Source organism: Sceloporus occidentalis, unplaced genomic scaffold, assembly GCF_023333645.1.
Source record: "Sceloporus occidentalis isolate IW3139 unplaced genomic scaffold, rSceOcc1.0.p SCAF_5, whole genome shotgun sequence".
Taxonomy (NCBI): domain Eukaryota; kingdom Metazoa; phylum Chordata; class Lepidosauria; order Squamata; family Phrynosomatidae; genus Sceloporus; species Sceloporus occidentalis.
This window is the reverse complement of record NW_028316985.1, coordinates 34,511,006-34,536,926: the sequence shown is the minus strand read 5'-3', so window position 1 is coordinate 34,536,926 and position 25,921 is coordinate 34,511,006. Positions and strand designations below refer to the sequence as shown.

At 41.5% G+C, this 25,921-nt stretch overlaps 1 protein-coding gene across 3 annotated transcripts in view; it reads left to right on the top strand.

Annotated features, from left to right (window-relative positions):
* BAIAP2L2 (BAR/IMD domain containing adaptor protein 2 like 2) overlaps positions 1-12,985 on the top strand; it is a 29,395-nt gene extending 16,410 nt beyond the window's left edge. Inside the window, exons 9-15 of one of the 3 annotated variants that reach the window (XM_089526760.1) lie at positions 1,786-1,916; positions 4,438-4,678; positions 6,651-6,722; positions 7,614-7,813; positions 9,111-9,145; positions 11,656-11,678; positions 12,910-12,985. In XM_089526760.1, the coding sequence (XP_089382886.1) occupies positions 1,786-1,916; positions 4,438-4,678; positions 6,651-6,722; positions 7,614-7,813; positions 9,111-9,145; positions 11,656-11,678; positions 12,910-12,985 (778 nt within the window). Of the gene's footprint in view, positions 1-1,777; positions 1,917-4,437; positions 4,679-6,650; positions 6,723-7,613; positions 7,814-9,110; positions 9,146-11,637; positions 11,679-12,909 lie in introns of all 3 variants that reach the window. The other 2 variants (XM_089526762.1, XM_089526761.1) reach the window with 2 other exon arrangements.
* Positions 12,986-25,921: the final 12,936 nt, after the last annotated feature.

Genomic DNA, 25,921 nt, shown 5'->3' with positions numbered 1-25,921 from the left:
AACTCCTAGAATCCCCTAGCAAGCATAACCATTGGGGTGCCATTGCTCATGCCCTCTGAGGGATTTTGGGAGTTGCAGTCTAGAAACTTCATCTCAAGCTTTGCTAAGAAATAACATTATATAGGTTTATAAAATGTATGTTTATTGTGGAGAAAGTGCATGATTTTGCTGTAAATCTTAGGTATCTTTTACTAATTTAGCACATGTTAATTTTAAGCAAAGCAATATCTTTGTGGCTGGAATAGCAAAACAATCTATATATGGCACACTAAACTCAGAAAATCCTGTTGGCACATCTGGGTGTCAAAACACCAATTTGCCCTTCCCAATGCATATAGTTGGATGTTGCAGAATTTGATGGTCTCGTATGACATTTCAATTTGAATAACAAATGTTTAGCAGAGCTTCCAGGTATTGTTAGACTGCATCTCATAGTATTCCTCACCATTGGGGATGCTAGTTAGGGTTGATGGGATTTGCAGTACAATAGCAATTGGAGGGTCACATGATTTCCATCCCAATATAAACTATATACAGCCCTGCTTAAATTTGTGTCTGCTGCTCACAGAACCAGTTGTAGCGGGCCCTTGGTATCTGCTGGGATTTGGTTCCAGAACCCCCTGTGGATACCAAAATCCATAGATGCTCAAGCCCTGTTGTATACAACGGATAGCAAAATGGTGTCCCTTATATAAAATGTCAAAATCAGGGTTTGCTTTTTGGAATTTATATATTTTCTGAATATTTTCAAGCCATGGATGCTTGAATCTGTGGATAAAAAAATATGTGGAGGGCCAACTGTATTATGATTGACTGAGGTATGAAATGATAAATTTATCAACGGATAAGATCATTTCTCTTTCCACTGAAGTGTACCATATTTATTTACTAATGATAAGAACTCAATTGTTTCTGCAACCAAAGTGTCAGACGATAAAGATGCCAATAGCAATGTTTAATAGATTAGTCACTAAATGACACTGCAGTTAGTTATGTCAGGATGAAGTCAGGAATTTCATTTGACTTTCTCTGTGTTTATGTTTGAAGTCACCTGTCGATATGGTAAATTTCTTAGGGTTTTCTTAGGCAAGGAATACTCAGAGGTGGTTTTGCCAGTTCCTTCCTCTGAAATATAGCCCAGAGCACCTGGCATTCATTGGCAATCTCTCATCCAAGTCCTAACCACGACTGACCCAGTTTTAGAAAATTTGTATGTGCCTTCAAGTTGCCTTTAGACTTATGGTGACCGCATGGATTTCATAGGATTTCTTAGGCAAGGAATACTCAGGGGTGCTTCTGCCAGTTCCTTCCCCTGAAATATAGCCTACAGCACCTGATATTCATTGGGTGACCCTGATTAACTTCCATAATCAAACATGATTTGATTGACTATTCTTCTCTTATTTAAGAAAAATAATTAAGTTTCTGTCCAGCTTCCTGAATGTATCCTCTTAGGGCAATGATTTCTATTCTTGGTTTCCAAGATATTATTAAACCTAAGCTCTCAGAAACAACACGTGGGATCCAGCAACATGTGGGGATTCATGGTTGGGAACTACTATGCATGGAAGTAAAAATGGTTGTGCACATTAGTCCTTCTATCTTGTAATTTCCAGCTTACATATTCTGTGGATGTGTGATATTCTCCCAAAGTAGAGACAGCAACAGAAATGGAGTGTGGAATGTTTTCAGGAAGCATTTTGTTAGCTCTGTGGATCTTCTCCTCTGAAATTATTTGATTTGAGTGTATACTCTTATTTTCCTTGCTTTGTTGCAGCCCCAAAGGCCTCTGAGTGATTTCAGTTCTGTAATGGCAGGACGAAGTTTCAGCCCTTTTCTTCAGGAGACAGTAGAAACATTGCCTTCCTCTCAGCCTGAACCAAGAAGAAGACCTCTGTCAAGAACTCCCTCTGTCGGTAAGATGGGAGGAAAGAATTATAGCCCAACAGTACATGCCATGTAATGGTAGATTAAGAATCTTCACTGACATTTTCTCATCATGCCTTAGGATTCTTGTCATATGTGTAGGTGAGGCAGTTTTCATAGAATCATAGAATCCCAGAGTTGGAGGAGACCACAAGGGTCACCCAGTCCAACCCCCTGCCATGCAGGAAGACACAATCAAAACACTCCTGTCAGATGTCCATCCAGCCTAGATTTAAAAAGCTCTAAAGAAGGAAGAGTCCACCACACTCCAAGGGAGTGTGTTCCACTGTCAAACAGCTCTTATTGTCAGGAAGGTCCTTCTAATATTGAGCTGGAATCTCTTTGCCTGTAATTTGAATCCATTGCTCTGGGTCCTATTCTGTGGAGCAGCAGAAAACAAGCTTGCTCCATCCTCAATATGACACCCCTTCAAATGTTTAAACAGGGCTATCATATCACCTCTCAATCTTCTCTTCTCCAGGCTCACATACCCAGCTCCTCATAGTACAGAACATTTTATTCAGTTCCAGTAGTGATGAAAGTTGGGGCTGGATGAGCATAAAGTCTGAACAGTGGAGACTCAGGACTTTATCACACAGGGGAAATCGGGGGTTTAAAAGGGAACGCTCCCACGACAATCCTGGCCTAATAGTGCAATTGCAGTATACGATTTCACATGATGTCGCGCACAACCCATGATTAAAGCAGCAAGAAAGAGGAATGATCCAGCAACATTTCATCATGGGAAATTATTGTTAATTCTTTCATGATACCATTTTAAGCACAAAATTGCAAAGGTGTGAAAGCTCATTTTGATGTATTTGCATGATAATCATCAATTTTTATCTTGTTGCTGGTTCCCATGGTTTGGTGGGGTGAGTTTACTTCCTGTGCTGCTTTGCCAGTAAACAAGACTGGCTGGCAAGAGGGTCGCTGCCCTTTGATTATTTCTTTTTGGTAATGTTTTGTGCTGTTATGCATGTGATAGGATGGAAATTCTGGAAAAGTTGGAAAAAGTGTAGTATTTTTGTAGGGAATGTATATTATAAAATTATAATATATTATATTAAAATTATATTATATGTTATATATAACATAATTACCCATGAGTACCCAGACTGTTGGGGGCAAATTAGCTTACTTGCTAATTAGCTTACTTGCTGTTCACTGCTATGATCTTTGGAATAGCGGTATATAAATAAAAAATTATTAATTATTAATTATTATATATATAAAATATTATGTTATTTATATTATATTATATTAAAATATATATTATAAAATATAAAATATATTATAAATGTATATTAAAATAATATAAAATGTATATTATAAAATATTGTCAATTATAAAAAAAGCAATGATGGGATGCACAAGCCATGTAGGAAAGGCATAACTGCAACACTGCCATTATTATCATGTTATTATCGCATTATTGCATGACATGTGTGAAATACTGTAGTGCTGTAGTGCGACACTAATGTTTTAGTCATGTAATGCTTTTGACAATATGGGCCCCATGTGATTATGGAGTTTATCAGACAAGGGAAATTGGAAGTATAATCCAATGGCAATCCGAATGCAATCAGAGGGTTTAACCTTATTGCGTTATAGACTACCACACACAATTTCGGGCAATGGGAAATCAGTCCGAACGCAATCATGGGGTTTGACATTATTGCGTGATAGACTACCACATGCAATTTCAGGCAATGGCAAGCTATTTTCTGGAAATGGGAAGTCAGTTCGAACACAATTTGAATTAATGTAAATTCGCTGAACTAGCGAATTCACGTGAATGCGTTCTGGCCCCACTTTCTTTTCATTCGAAATTAAGAGAAATTCTTCCGTGTGATAAACTCCAAAGTTCCCAGTGTAATGGAGCACGTAAGAGTGTTGGACTAAGACTGAGGTGATTCACGTTCAAAATCACAGTTAGCCTTGAAGCAATAGCAAGTACATTTCTATACCCCTTATCAGTGCACTTAAACACCCCCTAAATGTTTTACAAAGTGTAAGCTCACCTTGAGTCTATGACAGACTCTTAGCCTAACTAATTTTAGCGTGTTGTGAGGATAAAATGAGGAGGAAGGACTATTGTGTTTGGTGACCTCTTTGGAGGAAAGGAGGACATAAATGTGACAAGCTAATATAAATAAAGATGACCACTGATCCTACCCATGGGGGTCCATTCACATCATAGGGAAAACCTTCTCTTTGAGCAATGAGACTTTTCATTGCTCTGCCTAGTTTTCTCAAGTGCCTCCCAAATCTCCAGAGCAGATTTAGGAGGCACACAGGGATGCAAGTGGGAAAAGGAATCCATTCAACAAGCAGTTTCCATTGCTGCTGATGGATGGATAGAAATGAATGCAATACAAAGAGAGAGTACAGAAGACAAAAAGTGGCATTTGTCCTATTTATGGTTAAATCTATATTCTGGCAGAGGTAGGATTCTTCACTGGTGCAGTGAATTGGCTCTAAAATTCTTCATGTCCTCATAACTTACAGGTTCCCTCTCCACTGGTCAGCGTTCCCGTTCTAGTTCCCTTGGAGAGAAGACAGCAGGGACAGGAGATGCAGGAAGTAAAGAAGGGAGCAGGAACACTGGATTGAAAGTCCAGGCGATAGCAGCCCATGCCGCTGGCTCCAACCAGACCCTTTTGCAGTTGAACCCTGGAGACCTTGTCACTGTGCTGATACCAGATGCTCAGAATGGCTGGCTGTATGGCAAGCTGGAAGGTACATCAATGTAAGTCTGGTCTGATATGTGACTCTGTTAGGCTGAAAAGATTTTGTTGGCATAAAGGGCTTTGGATCATTTGGTGAGATCAGGAGTGTAGCTACACTGTAGTTGTGGAGAGCGTTGCCCTACCAGATAAGAATTCTGACCGTCCATGAAATATTTCTTCAGTCCCCAAATTTCTACCACTGCAGTAACAAGATTTCAGTTAGGCATTTAGAAATACAGTTTAGGCATCCAAAGAAAAGGGGCAGGCAAAGTTTCCAAGAGAATCCGAACACAGCAAATCTAAGAGCTCTAGGTGTGAACCATTTTCTATGGGCCTTATCACACTAGCGAAATCCCGCTCAGAAACGGGATTTAAACTAGATTTAAATTTTAACCCCCCATACAAATAAAGGAAGTTTATCACACAACATTGCTGCAAATGTGAAATAATGTGAAAATAAAACGAAGGTAAAATGGAGAAAAACGGCAGCTTTTTACTTTTAGGAAGTTTCAAATGTAAAAAGCTGCCGTTTTTCTCCGTTTTATCTTCGGTTTCTTGTGATAAACTTCTCGCATTTGCAGGTTTTAAAATTTTTAAATCTAATTTAAATTTCGCTGGTTTGATAAGGTATAATGTCTCACTCTTTACAGTGCTAGAAATTTGAGATCTGAAGGAAAATTTAATTGTGGGGGCACAATTCTTATTTGGAGGGGCAATGTCCTCACTCCACCCCAGCCACAACCCTTTGTGAGATTTATATCATCCTTTAGAATTAATGATAAATAAATGAAATGAATCTGCGCTCATGAGGGGTTTATGTGAGCAGTGGGTTCTCCTGATGTTTTGGATCCCACTTCCCTGAAGCCCCAGCCACCATGGCCAGTGGCCACAGATTATAAGAATTGACATCTAGAACAACTTAAGGTCCAAAGACAATGAAATACTAATCTAGGGGACCAGTTTGAATTATTTTTATAGGGCCTTTTAATCCCTATAGCAGTTTTTGTTGATGCAAATGTGAGCGTGCAGAGTAAACTTGGAAGCCTTGTGTGAAGATAATCAACTGGCAAGCTGCTGGAGCATGCCAGGAAAACAGCTGCCAGATAAAAGGCACACCGACGTCTGGCTTATCTCTGAAGAGGCACTTTGTTTATTTGTTGCGAAGACACACGCGAGAACAATTACCAACACCATCCACCAACTACAAACCCCCACAAACTGTACAAACGGACATCTGGGCTTATATTCACATTTGCCATGCGGCCACCTTGTCCAGACTCTTCCTGTACAAGTTCCTGTGCATCTTTGAATATCTTCCCCCTTGCAAAGATGACACAGTATATTTACACATTGCTACGTGCTTCTGGCACACACTGTGACCTTGGACATCACCTGCTGGTTTGAGTCCCAGCTGCAGCCAATTCCAGGCTTCTGCAAAGTGAATAACCATTTCCATTATGTTACATCTGAACATTTTCATACACTCTATACATTAACAGTTTTCTCCTACCTGGTGCCTTCTACAGCTCCCAAAACTGTACAGTTTTTAACTGCTTTTATCATTTTTAAATGCCTTTAAAAATTGTTTTAATGTCCGTGCCAAACACATTGCAGAAATAATCCTGTTTGATACTACCTTAACTGGCCTGGCTCAATGTAAGGGAATTTTGGGAACTTCAGCTTTGTGAGACACTTAGCTTTCTCTGTCAGAGAGATCTGGTGCCACAATAAACTACAGTTCCCAGGATTCCCTAGCACTGAGCCAGGGCAGTTAAAGCGGTCTCAGACTGGATTATTTCTGCAGTGTGTTTTGGACTATTGTTAATAGTTTAATTCTATTTTAACGTATACTCTTTCTATGTTTTTAGCTATATTGTAATCATTTTGCGATGTTGTAATCATGGAGTAAACTGCCCTGGTTCCCAGTCTTGGAAAAAGGTGGGGTATAAATAAATCTCATTAGGATTATTTTTTGTGTGTCATTGGTTTTAGGAGTGGCTGGTTTCCAGAAGCTTTTGTGAAACCACTGGTGGAGGTGAGAGACCATGAGGATACAGCCACAAGGTACTTTCTGTCACCTGGCGTTGTATCAGTGAAAAAGTCCTTATCTGCCATCTTCTTCGTTCGCACAGGGTACTTTGTTCAGTGCTGGGCTGGCTCATAATTTGGGCTGACAGTTCTTTCAAGTAGTAAATATCCAGAAATCAGCTGCCTCTTGTTCCCACCACTGCAGGAGACAGATGAAATGCCTTAAGTACATCATGGAAGGAGGTGGGTGAAAGCGGAAGAGGCAGAGCTTGGGACATTATTTTTTTAAAAGCAACATTTTTCAGAAGTTGTGTAGCAGCCATTATTTACTATGATGGAATCTCTATCCAAGTTGCACTTGTGGTTCCAGCCCTTGGGTTATTATCATTCATCTTACCTTTTTGTTCTTAAGAGCCCTCTCTGGATCTGGTACCCAGGCCTCAAGACACTATATCAGTGATGGCAAATGTTTTAGAGACTGAGTGCCCAAACTGCAACCCAAAACCCACTTATTTATCGCAAAGTGCCGTGTCCCTCTGACTTTCTAGTAACAAACTCTGTGCTGAGGTGATGGTGTGTTTGCTCACAGAGAGGGCTCTGAGTGCCACTTCTGGCACTCATGCCATAGGTTCGCCACCAAGTGGCTGTGTTGATCAATGGGTTCAGCATGTGACTGGCAGTGGAGTAGCAGGGGAGATGGGGAAAACAATATATGCCTCTCTTCCATGATGGGAGCTTTAAAGATGAAGACAAAATAAACAAACATGCCTACTCTTTTCCCTTTCCAGGGTGTGGAAAAGTTACTTGTTTGGACTACAACTCCCAAGATTGCCCAGAAAGCATAGCCAATTTATTAAAACAAAGTGATAGTCCAAGGCTGTGCCCTGTTCCTGCCTTTTTCAACCTCTCTTTTCTCTCTTTGCTTAGAACCTTCCCCCTGCGGAGCAGTCACAGTGTTAATGACCTCCTGGATCAATCCAGTGCCTCACCTGCAAGCGATCACTGGCCCAATGCCAGCAGACCTCAGTCACCATCACCAAGCCCTTCTTCTGCTTTGCTGGGAGCAGGCAGCCGACGGAGCAGCACAGCTAATGCAGCAACCGCTACGGACTCTAAAGTAAGGGTTTGTGATAATGATATTTTAGGTATGTTAGCATAGATTTTTACCCCTAGGTCACAGAATCATAGAATTGAAAGGGACACCCAAAGATAGTCCAGTCTTCTGCCAGCATAGAAATAGCCATAGCTAAAGCATCCCTGACAAGTGGATTGGGTCCAATGAGATGACCTCAAAAATCCTTGCCACTCTGAACTTCTGGAGGAGTGATGCTGTACAATGACTGCTCTTGGCAAGGGAAGGGGCTCTGGACCAATTCAGACATTAACTGGGTGATATGATAGCAGTCAATAAACCAGAGCTTAGCAAGATTCCTTGTGGAACTGCAGCTGCCAGAACTCCCCAAGCTTGTTGTGCTGGCTAAGGAATTTTGTGAACTACATTACAAAAATGGAACTTTTCCAAGCTCTGCAACAAACTGTTGACCTAGAGTGTGGTTCCAGGCTGCAGCAAGTGCCAGTCATGTGATGGTCACCCAAATTATAGCCTTACTGCTTCTATTGGAATCACATAGGGCTGTAAAGTAAACATGTGACCTGGACAATCACAATATGTGGCCTCTGTATATACTGAATGGGAGCAAGTAGAAGGGTTGTTCCTATCTTTTGCTTTGGCAGCTTATCACCGTCATGTTATAAGAACCCATCTGCCACCTGCTGCTTTCTTTTCTAGCAGTAGTCAAAGCAGCCTGAACCTTAAGCATACCTTAACCATTAATATACACCAGAGGCTTATAGGATGGGTGGCAATGCTTCCTCCCACCCTCCATTCCATGTATTTTTCTCTTTAGAAATTAAATATTCTCTTCTAGTCCCCTTGCAGGGTTACTATACACCATTACCTGTCCACCCAAAACCAAAAATAACTTTATGCATTTTAAAAATTTATCTTTCTCTTCTGCCATGTGAAATGAAACAAAACACACATTTCTTCACGTTACCAAAGCTGAGCTGCAGCCAAAAAACACTTCCAAAAACCAGTAGTGAAAAGGGCAAGGGAGATGTCTAAACCACTCCCATGAAGTGCAGCATTACAGCTCTCTGGCAGAGGATTCCAGGTCCTCCCTGGACTACAAATCCCAGCATTCTAGACAGTGGAACCATGGAAATTAAAATAGGATCAAACTGCTATAACTGTGCGGTATGGATGGATATTTTGCTTTCTGAAGAAGCCATTGACCAAGCCTGTCAGTCTTACATTGCCAGCTCCTCTTGATTTTCTTCCTTCATTTCTTTATGAGTGGAGGGGCTTTTGCCCATGAATCCCCTTTTGTCCCTTTAAGGCAGAAAGTGTTGTATGCCTGTGAGATTTTGAAGAAAAGGACTTGCCTGCCAAGAGAAGAGTGAATGCTAACTGCCAGGGTAGTGGTGTGGCTATCAGTAACTAGGCAGAAGAGCATTGGCTGGAAGTCACTTGAATGGTCAGCACCCCATTTATCCTATTTCAACATCCTTCAAAGTTTTGTCTAACTAGACAATATCAGCAACTGAAGGTCTACATTTGTTACCAAGCTGCAAGTCAGGCCTTTGTAGATGTGTGGCAAGGTGATGGACAGGACACTAAACTCTCTGTCCTTCCTCAAAATGTGCTAGCAATTTAGAACTGTGATATCTTTATTACACAAGGTCCTTTCTTGTAGCATCTCTACTATTCAAATTTCACCACAAAGATTAGGACCAAGCTAGACCTACTTTTAAAAATTCTGTTCAATGTAATTAATGTACCCTTAAAAAAAATGAAGCTAGCAGCCACAGAGACCACCAAGCAGCTGGAAGACAGCAAAGGCAGGCAACCTCCCTCCTGGCTGCTGTGCCTTCCCAAGGTTGCTGTTTACATTAGGAGGGAAACTTTCATTGGCACCAATGGAGATTCACTTCCCTTCCAATGCAAACAGTTGCATTCACACTATTAACATTATACCCTGTGTGGCCCCTAAATGGGCAAATAAATTCCTACCAGTTCTCTCTTGGTAGCCTTCTGGATCACCAAAGCCAGTCTTCAACTCTTTTTGTTACATCTCCTTGTAGTCCTGATTCAAGCTTTTGGGCTGCCCTCCTCTAAGCTGTTTTCCTCTTTTAGATTATATACTGGCCATTCTTAGCATGAAAGGATAACACTCACGTTGGTCTGCCTCTGGCTCCTTCCTCTTGTCCATGCCAGCCGTGGTCAGCTTCTTGGTGGAAGAGTCTCAGTCACTTCTGTTTCACTTCCCAGGGTCCCTTCAGCTCACTCCTCTGCTCCATGACATCCCAGCCTGATTTCTGGTGGCTCCGGGGCAGCACCTCTTTCTGCTAACAGTAGGACATTGAGTGTTGAACTTGGGTGCGTTCTGGCCAGTTGAAGGAGGTGACCTCCTTGTCTGTCTTCCTCTGTTGGATTCTTTGGGGTGGGGGTTTCCTTTTCAAGGAGGGCTTGATGTATAAGCAGCTCTGAAAGCAGATGAATGCTAGCACTGAGAGAAAGGGAGGACCCCTAGGCTGCATTTGCACTGCAGAAATAATGCAGTTTGACATTGCTTTAACTACCATGGTTCAATGCTATGAAATTGTGGAATATTGGCCATTTTGTGAGATATTTAGCATTCTCTTTTAGGAAGCTCTGGTGCCACAGCATATTACAAATCCAAGGATTCCATAGCATAGAGTCATGACATTTAAAGTGGTGTCAAATTGCATTATTTCTGCAGTGCAGATCCAGCCTTCTGGCAATATACAATACGTAGTTTCTCCTCTTCTCCACCCGCTTGCTGTGGATTGAGATTTAGACCATGTTCACATGAATTTTTTACTTCTGACAAATAGATTTAAAATCTTTTATGCTCTTTAATTCTTGTGGCCTTTCCTTTCATTGAGGGGGGAAGGTACAGATCCCTCTTTAAAGAGAATTAATAATTTGAATCCTGCACAGGACAGCAGGAATAGCTGCTAGTCACCTCTGGAGCACTGAGCTGCTAGATGTCAGTCTTCTTTAACCAAATGTATAACGTCCAAAGTCTTTCAGGTTTGCTGGGCATGTGGAAGTTATTCCACACATCTGGAAGAACACTGGATTTATGAATTTTACTTTATCAGGTAGCAAGATATCAGATTGGAGAGTATATATACTGTGATGGAGGAATGGGTAACCTCTGGGGGATGGAGGACCATTTTGGATCATGAGAATCCATGGTGGCACAATCCTATCTTCAGAACCTGTTATTTACGTTGGGGCTTAGTCTCTGAATATATATATATATATATATATATATATATATATATATATATATATATAAATTTTCAACACTATAAACTCATTGAAAGCCCTGCTTTTATTTCAACATGTATTGAATAGACTTTTGTATTATTTTTACAAACTGTTGTGGTGGGTGAAAACAAGGCCTCCTGGACACCTGAGAAAGGAGACTAGATCATCTGCCTTTGGAGATGTATTACTGCCTCTTATGATTTGCTAAAGCCATGTCTGTACTCCACATTTGCTTCACACAACTCAGATGGAAGGAATCATTTGTGAGATGTTTATTGTCTGTATAGCCAAAAATCCTTGTAGAGTAAGAGAGCAAAATTGCAGGATCACTCCCACAATATAAACATTTGACCCAAATTGTTTGCATTGTTGGTGGGGCTAGGAGCAAACCACAGTTCAGAATTCATGGATTGGATATACAGTGTATGTTTGTCTAGCCTCCTTGGAAAAAAGTGGTACAGATACCACCTAAGCTTATGTCTGTCTATGTTTGTGTGTTTGGTGTGTTCCTTCCTATATAATTTTGTCTGTGCTGAAAACGCACAGGGTATTCTCCTGTCAGCCTTCACTAATTTTTTTGCTTTATTGCAGAAGCCAACAGGAGTGGAGCATCCTCCAGAACTGTTTCCCAAGTAAGTTTTGACTCTTGTTTGCAATTAACTAAACTTTTATTTTCTCTACAAGAGACAGTTTTTTATATTTCTTAATCTGTCTCAGTTTGAGAGAGTCTCAATTAACCATTTGTCCTTTCACTTTTCAGATGCTTTTAAAATGTCCCAGTTTCTTTCTCTTTCTCCCACTTACCCATTTCTCCTCATGTTCACTCAGTTCCTGTAAACTGAGTTCAAAGCTGGGAAGAGAAGAAAAGGGGCAAAATCTTGCCCTTCCTAGTAGCTTGTGTGTTCATCCTCATTAATAACATCTGCTACATCTTGACCGCACTCTGAAGTTGCTTGCTCATATGTGCCCCAGTTTTCATCTGTGAAGTGTTGAAAGAGCATGAAATGTTCCTGCTACAAATTATTCTGTATTAATTTGTATTGTCACACTTACTGTTTTGCCTTGTATTGTAAATTTCCTTCCTTCGTGCAACAAATTGATATGTTTTCCTCCCCATGATCTCTAATTGATGCCATTCTTTTTATAGTAGCAGTGGTGAGAGGTTGTATTGGAGTGATTGGGGTGATCCTATTTTGCCACATCCTGTCTTTGCTTTTTCTCTATGGTTCTGTTATCCCATCATGATATTACTGCACCTTAAAAACACGAAATAATAATTACCTGCCACGACAAGGGGGAGCACCACTTTGACATATCTTTTGGTCTAGATTTTAAGAGATTGGCAAAGAGGTTGGCATCGTACTACCCTAGGACTGTATGTGCCTTCCCCCATCTGTTTTTGTGGCTCTCAGTCCTTTCATACTCCCTGGAGTGCCCTTGTTTTTAACCAAAATAGAATGGGGGGGGGGGGGGGCAGTGAATTGCCCTGTTGCATTTCTTAGAACCTTACTGCATAACAAAAGAAAGCTGAGAGGCAGCAAGAGAAAAGCAGCTTCTTCTTTACCCCTCTCTAGATGCTGTTGTAGCACTTCAGTTCTCTCTCCAGGGAAAGATGGCTGTAAAAGCATGCCTTTTGCCATATAGATTTTTTAGCATGACAAAATACATACTTTTATGACCATTATCCTCAAGAAGAGAATGGAAGTGCTTCAACAGCATGCAGAGAGGCAAGGAGAAAGCTACTTCTTTTTCTCACTTCCTCTTGACTTTCTTTTGTCATATGATAAGGCTTTTATGCTATAATGTAAACACTCAATGGTGTTCTCAAAGTGTAACTTCTTCCTTTGTTTTCCCTCTATCTAGAGGTACAAACCCTTTTGCCACTGTCAAGCTGCGCCCAACTGTGACCAACGACCGATCGGCACCCATCGTCAAGTGAAAGCTGGCTATGGATTTGGGTGGTTGGTGGAAGACAAACAAAGTTGTACAGGACAATTCTTGCTCTTGAGCATGGGTCAACATCATGGGAAATGGCTTCTCCTTAAGTGGCTAACCTGAATATAGGGCAGCCCTTGGACCTGTGGTGACTTGGGACTTGAGTTCTTTTTGGGCAGGGGCAGGAAAGCTATGAACCTTTAGGTGTTGATGAAATGCTATTCCCATCATCCCTCACCACTGGCTGCATTGTAAGGGGGTGATGAGAATGGGAGTCCAAAAGTATCTTTAGGACCTCTTAGCGTGATTATGTATGTTTCCACATAATGTGCATTTGTCTGGCATGCGTTTTGCCTAGATTGTTGTTTTTTGGGGGGAATTGTTTATTGATAACATCACATTTTCTGAGTAATGAAAGAATAATAGTTTGCCTCTGGGAGATTGTAATATATTTCCTAGCCAAAACAGTATATTCATGCCCCTTGTGTACTCTGTGATCATAAGAATGTGATGAGTACCTCTGGGGTAACACCTAATTTCACAGCCACTCGACAAGCAGGGTGTGGTGGTTCCTTGGCCATAACACTGAATTTTTATCCAAATACAGCAGATTCTGAATATGATATTATAAGTGGCACTATGAATGGGGAGCAGGTTAAAAAAATCCTTATGACATTTTCCTGTTCTCAACTGCCTCCTTCCAATATTATATCAGCCCTTCCTAGGGGGAAATGCATAATAAACTTTACATTTTTCTGACAGAGAAATTGCCTACAACAATACTGGGGAAAGATTTAAACTGGGAAAATAGTGGCAGGAAGATTAAGCTGGAGTCTAAGAACATGTGGCTCTCCAGATGATATTGGACTGCAGTTCCCATCAGGTCTAGCTGGCATAGCTAATAGTAAGTGATGATGGGACATGCAGTCCAACAACATCTGGGGCCTCACACATTCCCTAGTTACCTCCTTCTCCACTGGCCCTCCTCTAGTCATGGCTGGCAAGTCATGTACATGCTTGGAAGCAAAACAAAGCATGGGGAGAATGAATCACATTTGGCTTTCAGTGGAAAAGCTGCACCATTCCACACATCCCAGCCACATTCCATTAGTTCCTGCCCAGTTTTACAACATGTTACTGTTTAGGGTTTTTTTTTGGGGGGGGGGGGAGGGTAGGATTAGTATGAGTTCCTGCCCAACCCATGAAAAGCCACATACCTGGATTTTTAAAGAAAAAAAATGTAGGTTTAAGATTAAAATTGTATCTGGAGGCTATGTTTAACTTGCAGATTAAAAAAAAAAGGTTGATGAAAAGTAGCAAGGCAATTCATTGTCTCCAGCATATTTATTATGTAAAAGGGATTCATTATTAATGTTGCTGAAATGTAACTTGTATATTGATCAGAGGATAAAAATAATCAGTCGGAGTCTTCATAAAAGTGTATGCTGGAGAGAGGGATTGGTTGGCTTTCCAGATGCTGTTAGACTGTAGCTCCCATTAGCCTACACTAACATAGCTAATGGTGTGGATGTTGGGAGTTAAAATCCACTATCATTTGGAGGACTATATGATTCTTCTTGCACTCTCAGTGTATGTTCAAGAAGGCCAAGTATGAATGCAAAGCATAGATGTTACTTGCTAATTAGCTTACTTGCTGTTCACCGCTATGATCTTTGGAATAGCGGTATATAAATAAAACAAATTATTATTATTATTATTATTAGATGTTAAAAATCATAAATACCACATATAGGTATGGTTGGCAAAAAGCTAAGATTGTCAGGGTTTCCTATTGAGTTCACATTTGGTGGCAAACCTGGATTTGTTGCTGTGTAATATGTTAAAGCATTATCAGAATGATTCTTCAAAAAAGTCCCTTTGAAATTAATTTACTGTTGATCTGGGGGCAGCACTAGAGGTACCAGGTTTTAGTACTGTGAAAGAGTAGAGGTTATGCATTGAGGAGTCTTAAAGAGAGCAATACTTGCAAGGAGGGCAATTAAACCACACTTCAGGGAGTCCAAGCCAGTCCTGTCTGTAGATTAAATTAGCCATTCAAAGTATTTTATTCTGAGAGAATGCAGTGGATAAGCAATCCATCCACTAAAGGTGGCTCTTCTTGACTGCAGGGTAGTCCCCCTTTGCAAAATTGTCCCCACTCCCTACATTCCCAAAAAATTTAGGTAGCCAAATATCTGACCATTTTCTGTTTTGCCCATTGCTTATAGATGGCATGTCCTGTTCTGTGCCCACCTTGAAAAGCAGAATTTGGAACAGTGCTACAATTGACAGGGAAATATGGCTGCATTGTCTAGTTTTCTTCTTCCCTCCCCATTTTGCTTCTGTAAATAGCAGTAACAAAACTTTTTTTTGTAAAATAAATAAATAAAGTTTAAAAAAATCACACCAGCTCCTGGTTGTATAGTTTCTATTTCAGGTGTGCCCTTTTGACAGGGGGTGAAGAACATAGGCATAGCCCATAGGAAGGAATGGGTAAGAAAAACATATGTGACCACAGGAAACTTTCTTTTTCTACCCTTGCTATTTCAATTTGTGAGGTAGTATTTTCTCCAGGGAGAGCCAGTGTGGTGTAGTGCTTTTGGCGTTGGTCTATGATTCTGAAGAACAGGGTTCAAATCTGCGCTCAGCCATGGAAACCATGAGCAAAGACACACACGCTCTGCCTCAGAGGAAGGCAAAGATTTGCCTAAGGGGTGACATAAGTCAAAAACAACTTGAAAGCACACGACAACAACATTTTCTCCAGGAAAATGCATTCAAGTTTGTAGAACTAGTAGGTCAGGAAAATAAATGGGGGTGGGGCGCTGCCTTCTTCTTGTTGGGTGCTTTCAAATTGTTTTTGATTTACCAAGACTCTAGGAAAACCTAACATGAAGTTTTCTTGACAAGATTTGTTCAGAAGGGGTTCACTATTGCCTTTCTTTAAGGCTGAGAGAGTGTGATATGCCCAAGATCACCCACCAGATATTGTTAACTGCACGTCCTAGAAGCCTGTCCTGGTGAGCAGGACAAATGCTGGGAGTTGCAGTCAGATAACATCTGGAGGACCACATGGTCCCAATCCCTGACGTATTTGTAATCCTAGGGAAGATTAAAAATCTAATGCTACACAAAGGTTATTCTGATGAACCTTTGAAGCTGTCTGATGGATATATTCAAATATCATGAAACTATGCATTTTATTTTGTCTTATCAGCCTCTTATCTCACAGATTTATAGAGCTCCTTTACAGATGAAATTAAGATTATTTGATTCAATAACAGATGTACAGTCGGCCCTTCTTATACACTGATTTTTTATACACGGATTCAAGCATCCACGGTTTGAAAATGTTCAAAAAAAGTATAAATTTCAAATATCAAACCTTGATTTTCTATTTTTATAAGGGACACAATTTTGCTATGCCATTATATTTAATGGGACTTGAGCATCCACAGATTTTGTTATCCATGGGGGATCTTGGAACCAAACCCCAGTGTATAACAAAGGTCCACTGTATACTTAACACAATATCATCCTTGAATTTAACAAGGGAAAGGAACTCTTGAAATGACTGTTACCTAAGTTATTGTGACATAGCACATGTTCACACTGATATTTTATTTAAGAACAGATACTGGGCTTGAGAGAGAATCAGATTCTCTGGAAGGACTGAGGTGATCCACTTGCCAAGTGGTTAATGAGAAGCAACAGCAGCTCTCAGGATGAAATTTAACCATTGTAAGAAATTGGATCACACTATTGGATCCTGCTCTGACATTGGTCTATTAATTGTTGCATATCCTCTACAAAAGGTGTCCTGTGGCCTAAATACCCTCAAGGGACCAGATCCCATTTGGTCTTGGAGGTTAAGTAGGGTCAGGCCTGGTTAGTATTTGTATGACAATACCATAGGATGTAGGCTAACTGGCACCCCCACCCCCAAGTTGCCTAAGAAAGCACTATGAAAGTTGCAGGGCTGATTCACATTCACACACATTTCTCACTATTTGTTGATTAGACCTCCTGCATGTCATTGGATTTCCCATTTCTATGTATGGTTGTGAAAGCTGGACAATGAAGAATGCTGATAGGAAGAAAATTTCAACTCATTTGAGATGTGGTGCTGGAGAAGAACTCTGAGAATACCGTGGACTGCTAAAAAGACCAATGGATGGTTCCTGAGTTCACTATTAAGCAGAAAAGAAATGTAAATACTGTTGTTATTGGTAAAGCAGATCAGTCCCCGGAGGCAAAGATGACTGAGGGTGTTGTATTTTGGCCATATTATGAGAAGACAGGACTCACTAGAAAAGACAGAGTATATCACTCGTAGCTTTTCGGAGATTTTCTGGCTCAGTTCCGATGTGACTGCACTTCCAACAATGTGCATTCATGTCGTAACGTGAATGTGTTATCAGACGCCATTCCTTTCTATGGGAGCTCCTTGAGAGGTGATTCCACAGTGATTCCAAAGTGACCCCTCATTTTGGTAAAACCGGAAAAAAAGGGACTTCACAGAATTCGCTTCCAGGCTCACTTCAATTGCACTGCAAATTGGTCTGGTGTGGAAAACCACTCCAATGTCACCCCCCTTGGCTCCCTGCATCCTGCTCCATCATCCCCCTTCTCCTCCTTCATGCCATCTCGCCCCCTCTGCCACCCTGCAACCCATCCCATCATCCCCTGCCTTCTCCTGCATCCCGATCCTGGCCCCAGAGAACCCCAACGAGCTATCCAATCATCCTCTGTCTTCTCCTGCATCCCAATCCTGGCCCCAGCAACCCCCAGCAACCTATCCCATCATCCCCTCACTGCTTCTTAACCCCATGATGGATGACAGCTAAGGAGGGGGCAGGAAAAGAGGACAGCGTCCAGAGCCCCACTGAGCATGTGCAAGGGTGCCGATTCGAATAGTTGAACCCTCCGGTGTGATAATACAATGTGCATTCACTCTGCTTTGCTTGAATCCACATCACGTGACTTGCTTGGAATAGAACTGACTTCGCTTCCCCCTCAATTTGGAAGGGCAACAGAAAGGCAACCAGGTGTGGTAAAACATCATGTTTTAACCTTAATTCGCATTGCTAGACAGGAATGACTCTGGATCTGGTGTAAAAAAAATCATGCTTTGCATTGCTAGAACAGGAGGGACTGCAGATCTGAGCTGCAAACTCCCCCACGTGTGATAAGGTCCAATAATGCTTGGTAAGGTGGAGGGCAATAGAAAAAGAGGAAGACACATTCCAGATGGACAGATTTAACCAGAGAAGCCATGCCCATGAGTCTGCAGGAGCTGAGCAGAATGGTGGAGAGTGACTTGTTGGAGGCTTCTTCTGCACAGGGGCACCATGGGTTGAGGTCAACCTGAAGGCAATTACAGTGGGCTCTTGGTAACCACTGGAGTTTCATTCCAGGACCTCCCTGCTCTGTGGATACCAAAATCTGTGGATGCTCAAGTCCCATTAAATACAGGGGAAACTAAAATGGTGTGCCATATATAAAATAGCAAAATCAATGTTTACTTTATGGAATTTATATATTATTTTAATATTTTCAAGCTGTGGATGCATGTATCCATGGGGGGAAAATATGGATACAGAAGGCCCAAATGTAACAACAACAATGCTCAGGAATGATCACCAGATGGCAGCAGAATCTAGCAGTCTTTCCCCATTCTCTTGCGCTCTTGCAGATTCTGGGGATGTTATACCTAATGCTCTCTCAATTTATTAAGAAGACTTATCTGTCTCGTTGCATTCAACCAAGACTCAAATTCTGTTCCATCTTGGTGGAAAGCTGCAGAAAGTAGAATTATGAATGAAGCCGCAATTTCTGATGGTTTACTGACCAGGGAAGAAGCGATGCAGGAATTGATTTCCCTTCACACCATCTCCCACAGCCCAGACTATACTTTCATGGCTGGCTCTAATATCAGACAGAATGACTGTCTGTAGCCTGAAGTAGCCATCTCAGTATTGTGCAAAAACAGCAAATGCTGGCTTTGTTAATGACGACAATTGATTAAATTTGATTTTTAGTCACAACTAAAGCATACCGCTAACATTTCACAAATGAAAACCATGGCCTCATTCCCATTACAAAATAAATCGTTTCTGGAGTTGAACTGAAGATGTGATTTAGTGTTGAATAGATGTTAACACTATTTGAGCCTTTCATTTACTGACCCATTTCAGTTTAATCCACTTCACGTTCACATTCATCAGTGGAGTCACCTCATAGGGGTGACCATGGCATGGGAACCGATTCCGATCTGCAGCCCGTTCACACTAGTGCTGAATCGATTTATTGCAATAGATGCAAGGAATTTAGAAGATCCAGAAGAAGCGTTCTAAATGGGTCTAGCCCCGGGGGGCCCTCAACAAACTGCACCAGAGATTTGGTGCAAGTGTGAACAAGAGCCATTTAAACCACTTCAAAACGGTTTGCAAAGTGGTTTATTATGTAGTGGGAATGATGCCAAGGACACTCAACATCAACATCAGAGTGTGCGCAAGATGGCAAAAGCTATTATTGAGGAAGAATTCACAGTAGAGGCTTCAGCAGTTTGCTTTTACCACAGCCTCCTGGGAAAAGCAAGATCCTGCCCCTTCCTGTCCTCTCCTTTCTGCTAAATTAATGGAGTGCAAACTAATTTTGCACTTTGAGCTCAGTTTGCAGCAACTGAAGTAAATGGAGGATGAAGGGAGAAAGTGGGAGGAGAAGAGAGAAACTTAGGTGCGTTACAGACTGCCGAGAAGTGGCGGTCTGCCACCGCCGCCGCCGGTTGCAGCGTCCGGGAACCGCAGCAGCCAAACTGCGCGGTTCCTGGATGCTGCCAAGAAGGAGCGCGAAAATCGCGCTCCTTCTTGTGGCCCGGAAGAGATGCCATGAGGCGCTAGTCGCGCACTCACGGCATCACTTCTGCTGCACGATGTGTGGACGCACAGCGTCCACTACGTCAAAATGGTGGTAGCCATGTGGAACGGCCGCCGCCATTTGTTACAGACTCTGTCCATAATAGGAGTAGGGGCCTTTTTCAAACTGGGACATCCTGAGGACGTCCGAAATGGCGGTCTGTAACCCTCCTTAGACATTTTAAAAGCAGTTAACCAAGTGGGATGATAGAATATTAATTGGGAGTCCCTGAGATATCAGGACAGTTTGAGGGTATGAACTTAAGTAGATCAGCTGTATAAAAGGAACTTGAAAAGTCAGCACTTTGGAAAGTTCCACTGAGTCAAATGTTCTACAGACAGCTGAATTCGGTCTTGTATTTTAATGCTAGGCAGGGCTGACATTAAGCAGAGTGAGGCATTCTCTTTGGGAAGTGTATATAGGAGGAGTATGACAGGAAAGAGCTATGAACCACAAGCCTTTCTCTGCATTTCTTAAGCCAGGCTGTTGTGTTCAGATATGGAAGAAGACATGTTTCCATCACCAGTGTGTGTGTGTGCGCGTGCATGAGCACACACCTTTAAATCATTTTTAATTTGTGGCAACTGTATCACATAGTTTTCTTGGCAAGATTTGTTCAGAGAGGTGGTTTTTCTCCTTTTTTGGCCTTTGCCTCCCTCTGGGGCTGAGAGAATTTGATTTGCCCATCCATGGGCATCCATGATCGAGAGGAGATTCGAACCTTGGTCTCCAGAGTTGGAGTCCAAACACTGCATCACTCTGGCTCTATTCCTATCACAAATAATCTAGAAAAATTTATCTGCCAGTCTAGTCAATGATTCTGCATGGAGTAGGAGCGATATCTTACTATTTGCCTCATGCAGCAATGTCTTCAGCCATTTGGTCTTCCAAAACAAAAGGAGAGATGTTCTGTCTCAATTGTCAATATAAATTGACTGGACTGGGATACTGTACAATAGGAATGGAAGGAATATTTGTAATCATTCATCCTTAGTGTGAACAATGGGTTTCCCAACAGTTGAGAAACCACTTCTGAAAGAATAGACTAGCAAAGATTCTGTGCATTTTCCCTCTGTTTTTCAAATATTATGATGTATAATGGAGAAATTATTCTGTAAATAAATACACTTGAATTTTTCATGCAACTCCCCCTCCCCACATTCCTATGCAGAAAATTGGCTTTGCTATCCAGGAAACTGCACAAAAACATGTTTTTTTCCACCACAGAATAATACCTCTGCAAGACTTTGGGATATGTGAATATGGGAGAATATCATGGAGGAATATTCATCTTCTACTGCAATGGGAGAAAATTATTGTAATTATTCACGTTCACTTGAGGATACAAAATAGGCCAGGATTTACATGCACTTTGAGTCCTTTTGGGATGATTTTTGTCTCCACCATTTGCTGGTTTATAGCAATATATCTTGGGTTGATCCAGCATGCTTTCTCAGATCAGAAGGTTAATGCAACCAGGTTCAGCGGACAGCAAAGTTCCTTTACCTCTGAAATCAGTACAAATGATAGAATTTTGGCAGGTTTGAACAAAAGTTGCATATTTTCCCCAACATAACAGTTAAAGATGCAAATGGCATACCTGAAGGAGGACACAATTGGAAAGTTTCCTCTGTGTTCTCCTTTGGAGTTGCTAATCTGAGATTTGGGATGGCCAGGCATGGTGTGAAGAAATATGCTATTTTCTTCATGGAGTTCCATTGCAAAATATTGAAAGGTGAATGTAAATATCCTGCAATTACAAGCAAAAGTTGACAATCCCAGGTGTTCTGAATCTTGGGTCCTCTGATGGTTACCTGCAGCACCTAGAGTCCCTGGCCTTGCTGCCTATAATTGCTGGGAGCTGTAGGCCAAAAGACACTGATGGGGGGAAATTCAAATCTGGGAACCATGTTTTGGAATACCAGGTGACAAAACCAGCTTTAACCTAACAGAATCACCATATTGGTATTCTTAAAAATGGTATAATCAAGAAAGGGTATAGCAAGGAATCTTGAGTTGGAGAAACCCTATGTGGAAACTACTGGAAATATAGGAAGGTATTAGTACTGTATCTAGGCAATGGTCATCCACTAGAAGATCTTCGCTGTATAACTTCCTAGGAAGAAGGTGTAGAAATAATCACAGATGTTTTTGGGAATCATTTCACATATAGGTTTGTAGTTATCCACATATAAAGAGTGACATTTGCTGAACTTTGGGCATCACAGCAGTTCAGTTGCATCAGCATTACATGGGTTGTGCTTGCATATGACACCATAGTGAAGCTAGGCCAGGGGTAAAAATCATGTGCCCTCCAGATATTGCTGGATTGCAACTCCCAGCAACCCTAGCCATCATAGCTAATGGTGAGGAATGCTGAGAGATAAAGTCCAGCTGGGGGCTGGATTGCATAGTCCATGTGTGTCGTTTCAAGTCTATGGTTCTATGATTCTACTACAAATTGAGAAGGGATGCATGAGATGGGGGATATGGAATTCAGAAGGTAGAGTATTACCTGGGTTTTCTATCTAGAAATCAGGAATAATGATCTCCTCCCATGAACAAGATCAGGGTTAGATGTGATTGAGTCCACTTAAATTTCTAGAAAGCACTTTGCATACTGAAAATTTTATGTGCATACAAGATGTGTGCTGCCATTAAAGAAAGGTTGTATATAAATATAATAGATCAATAGGGTGGAACAGAGCTCCTTTGCAGCTCCATGCAGAACCCAGCAAAGGTCTGCACGCTGAACATAATTTATGGCTGACCTGTTAACATCTTTAACCATCATCAAATTAAGAGGTTAAAGGATGTCAAATCAATAGCATTTTCTCAGTCAAGCAAACACACATACAGGTGCATCTGTTTTAGTGCTCTCAGGCAGATAATTTAGTGTGTTCATATAACTGAGATTGTCTTGTGCTACTTATTCCCAGGATGTATTCATACTTTTAATTACCATGGCTCCACCTTTTTGGTATCATGGAACTTAGTGGCTGTACATACTGTCCCAAAGGGGCAGTCTGCAGCCGCCCCATTACTGGCTGGATCAGGGCAGCAGCAACCAAATGCCCAAGTCCTGATTGGCCTCTAGAGAGCACAAAAAGGAGCCGGAAAAAACAGCTCCTTTTTGCACCCTCTAAAGGGCATCATTGCGTCGGCATCTCTGCCTACAGGCCAGCACAAAGTGCTGATCTTTACAGCCACTTGGTGAGATACTTTAAATTCTCTGCCTGAGACCACCAGCTCTGTAATTAAGAGAAGCCATGGCAAAGTGTTGTTGTTGTTTTGTGCCTTCAAGTCAACTCTTGACTTATGGCAACCCCATCACAGGGTTTTCTTGGCAAGATTTATTCAGAAGTGGTTTGCCATTGCATTTCTGTTAGGCTGTGATAGTATGATTTGCCAAAGTCATTCAGTGGGAGTCCATGCCCAAGGAAGAGGGGAGTTCAAATCCAGAATCCTATTTAGTTCTAGAATTTTATTTTAGTAGTCCGATATTTAGATCACTGAACTAAACTGACTCTCTATACTAAAGAATTGTAAGTACCTTGCTAAATGACAACGGCCAGGATTCTGAAGGATAAAGCCATGTCAAAATGGTGTCAGACTGCTATAATTGTGCAGTGTGAATATACTCTAAGGCTGGGGTGAAGATTGTGTCGGCCTCTAGATATTGTTGGACTGCAGTTCTCAACGTTCTTTATCACTGGCTGTGCTGGCTAGGGATGCTGGGATTTGCATTCCAGCATCATATGGAGGGCCACGTGATTCTCTCATGAAGCACAAAGATATATTGTATATACCAGTCTCTCCATCGTCAGCAGTATCCTCCAGATATGTTCCCATCCAATACCTTCCTCTAAGCTGGCTGGGGATAGTGAAGGTTGTAGCCCAACATTTCTGGAGGGCATCAGATGTGTATCACATATCACAATGGAATACATTTCTCTTACCCGCTTGGATGTATTTCCTAGTCCTTTCTGGGAATCAACAGGCACAAAACTGAGTTTCCTTTATCTGGAATTCCGAAATATTCCAAAACCTAAACCTTTTTTCATGGGTGGCTGAGAGAGTGACACCTTTGCTTTCTGATGGTTCAGTGTGCCCAAACTTTGTTTCATGCACACACTTATTAAAAATATCATATAAAATGATCTGCAAGATCTGTGTGCATATGAAACATAAATGAATTTTGTGGTTAGACCTGGGTCTCATTTCCAAGATATCTCATTGTTTACCCATATGCCAATGCAGGCATTACAAAATCTAAACCAAATCCTGAATCCAAAACACTTCTGGTCCTATACTAGCATACACTGCCCCTTCTCCTTTGCCAAACAGACTTGCTTGGTTCCCCATCCACCTGCACAGAGTTTGGTTTCTCCTTCACTGGCGCCAGGTGTAGTGCCTGTCAGTCACCTTTTAAACCTGGTTTAATGAAAAATATCCCCGGCCTCGGTGGTTGGAGTTGCTGCCATAGGGATGGGAGGGAGGGCTTGTTGTTCCTCTCTTGTAAATGCCTGCTTCTCAAGCCCTCATGTGGGCCTCCAGACAAATGCCCCTTTGTTTCTGGATCCCTCATGGCTAGGAAGCAAGGAGGAGGGGAGAAGGGAGAGACCTGCTGTGGCTCCTTTAGCCGATTAGCCTTATTAATAGAAATTAAACCCCGTCTGCAAGTTCTGAGAAACCTTCCATGCTTCCTTTCCTACCTGGGCTCTTGCTCCTTCCTCCCCCTCCTTGGAGAGGAATGTATAGATAAGGGAAGGGGGTGAGGGAGGGAAAGATGTTAAGAAGCTTAGAAGATTAAAAAGCAAGGCCTTTCACTTTTGGGACTTGTGAGGATAGGTATTAAAACCTACCAGGGTTCAGTGGTGCCACAAGTGCGGGATTTTTCTACAGCAGCCTGACCTCATCCTACCATCCTCAGAAAATATTATGCCAGTGGAATCTCTCCACCCTCCATTAGTTGTTGTTTTTCCTTTAGCCTGGGGTGGGCACTGTGCAGCCCATTCACATTACACAATTGTTGCTGTTGTTATATGCCCTCAAGTTGAGTTCGATCCATGGTGATCCCATGAATGAGACACCTCCAAGCTCCTCCATCCTCAATCAGTTCAAGTCTTGAAGGTTCAGGGCCACAATCTCTTTGACTGAATCTATACATCTAATATGTGGTCTACCTCCCTTTCTATTGCCCTCCACCTTTCCTAGCATTATTGTACTTTTTAGAGAATCATGCTTTCTCATTATGTGTCCAAAGTATGACAGCCTAAATTTTAGTCATCTTAGATTCCAGGGAGATTTCAGGCTTGATATCTCTAGGACCCATTTGTTTGTCTTCTTGGCTACCCATGGTATCCTTTGCGTTCTTCTCCAGCATCAAATCTCAAATTAATTGACTTTCTATCAGCTTTCTTCACTCTTCAGCTCCCACATCCATACATAGTGATGGGAAATATGATGGCCCAGATGATCCTAACTTTGGTGTTCAGTTTTATATCTTTCAGTATCTTGTCTAATTCTTTCATCTCTGCCCTTTCCAGTCCTAGTCTTCTGATTTTTTAACTGCAGTCTCCATTCTGATCAATGATTGAGCCAAGATATGGGAAACCCTTAACTATTTCAATTTCCTCATCATCTAGACTGAATTTCTGTAACTCCTCTGTAGTCATTATCTTTTTTTCCCCTTAATGTTAAACAGTAAGCCTGCCATGTCACTTTCCTCTGACTTTTTTCAGTTACTGTTTCAAGACTGCTAGTAGTGTGGTGTCATCAGTATACTTTTAGATTGTTGATATTCTTTCCTCTGATCTCCATTCCTCCATCCTCTGGGTCTAAACTGGCTTATCTATTAATGCTTGATTATTCAAAGCGTTCTCCTAATTTAGTTTCTCTTTTGTCTCTCCTACTTGCCACCCTTTCATGCATTAAGAAATTATTTAGCAACAACTGAGTTTAAAGGGGGGGGGGGGAGCCACTCATAGAGTTGCTTCTTATATAATACATCTGCATTTAA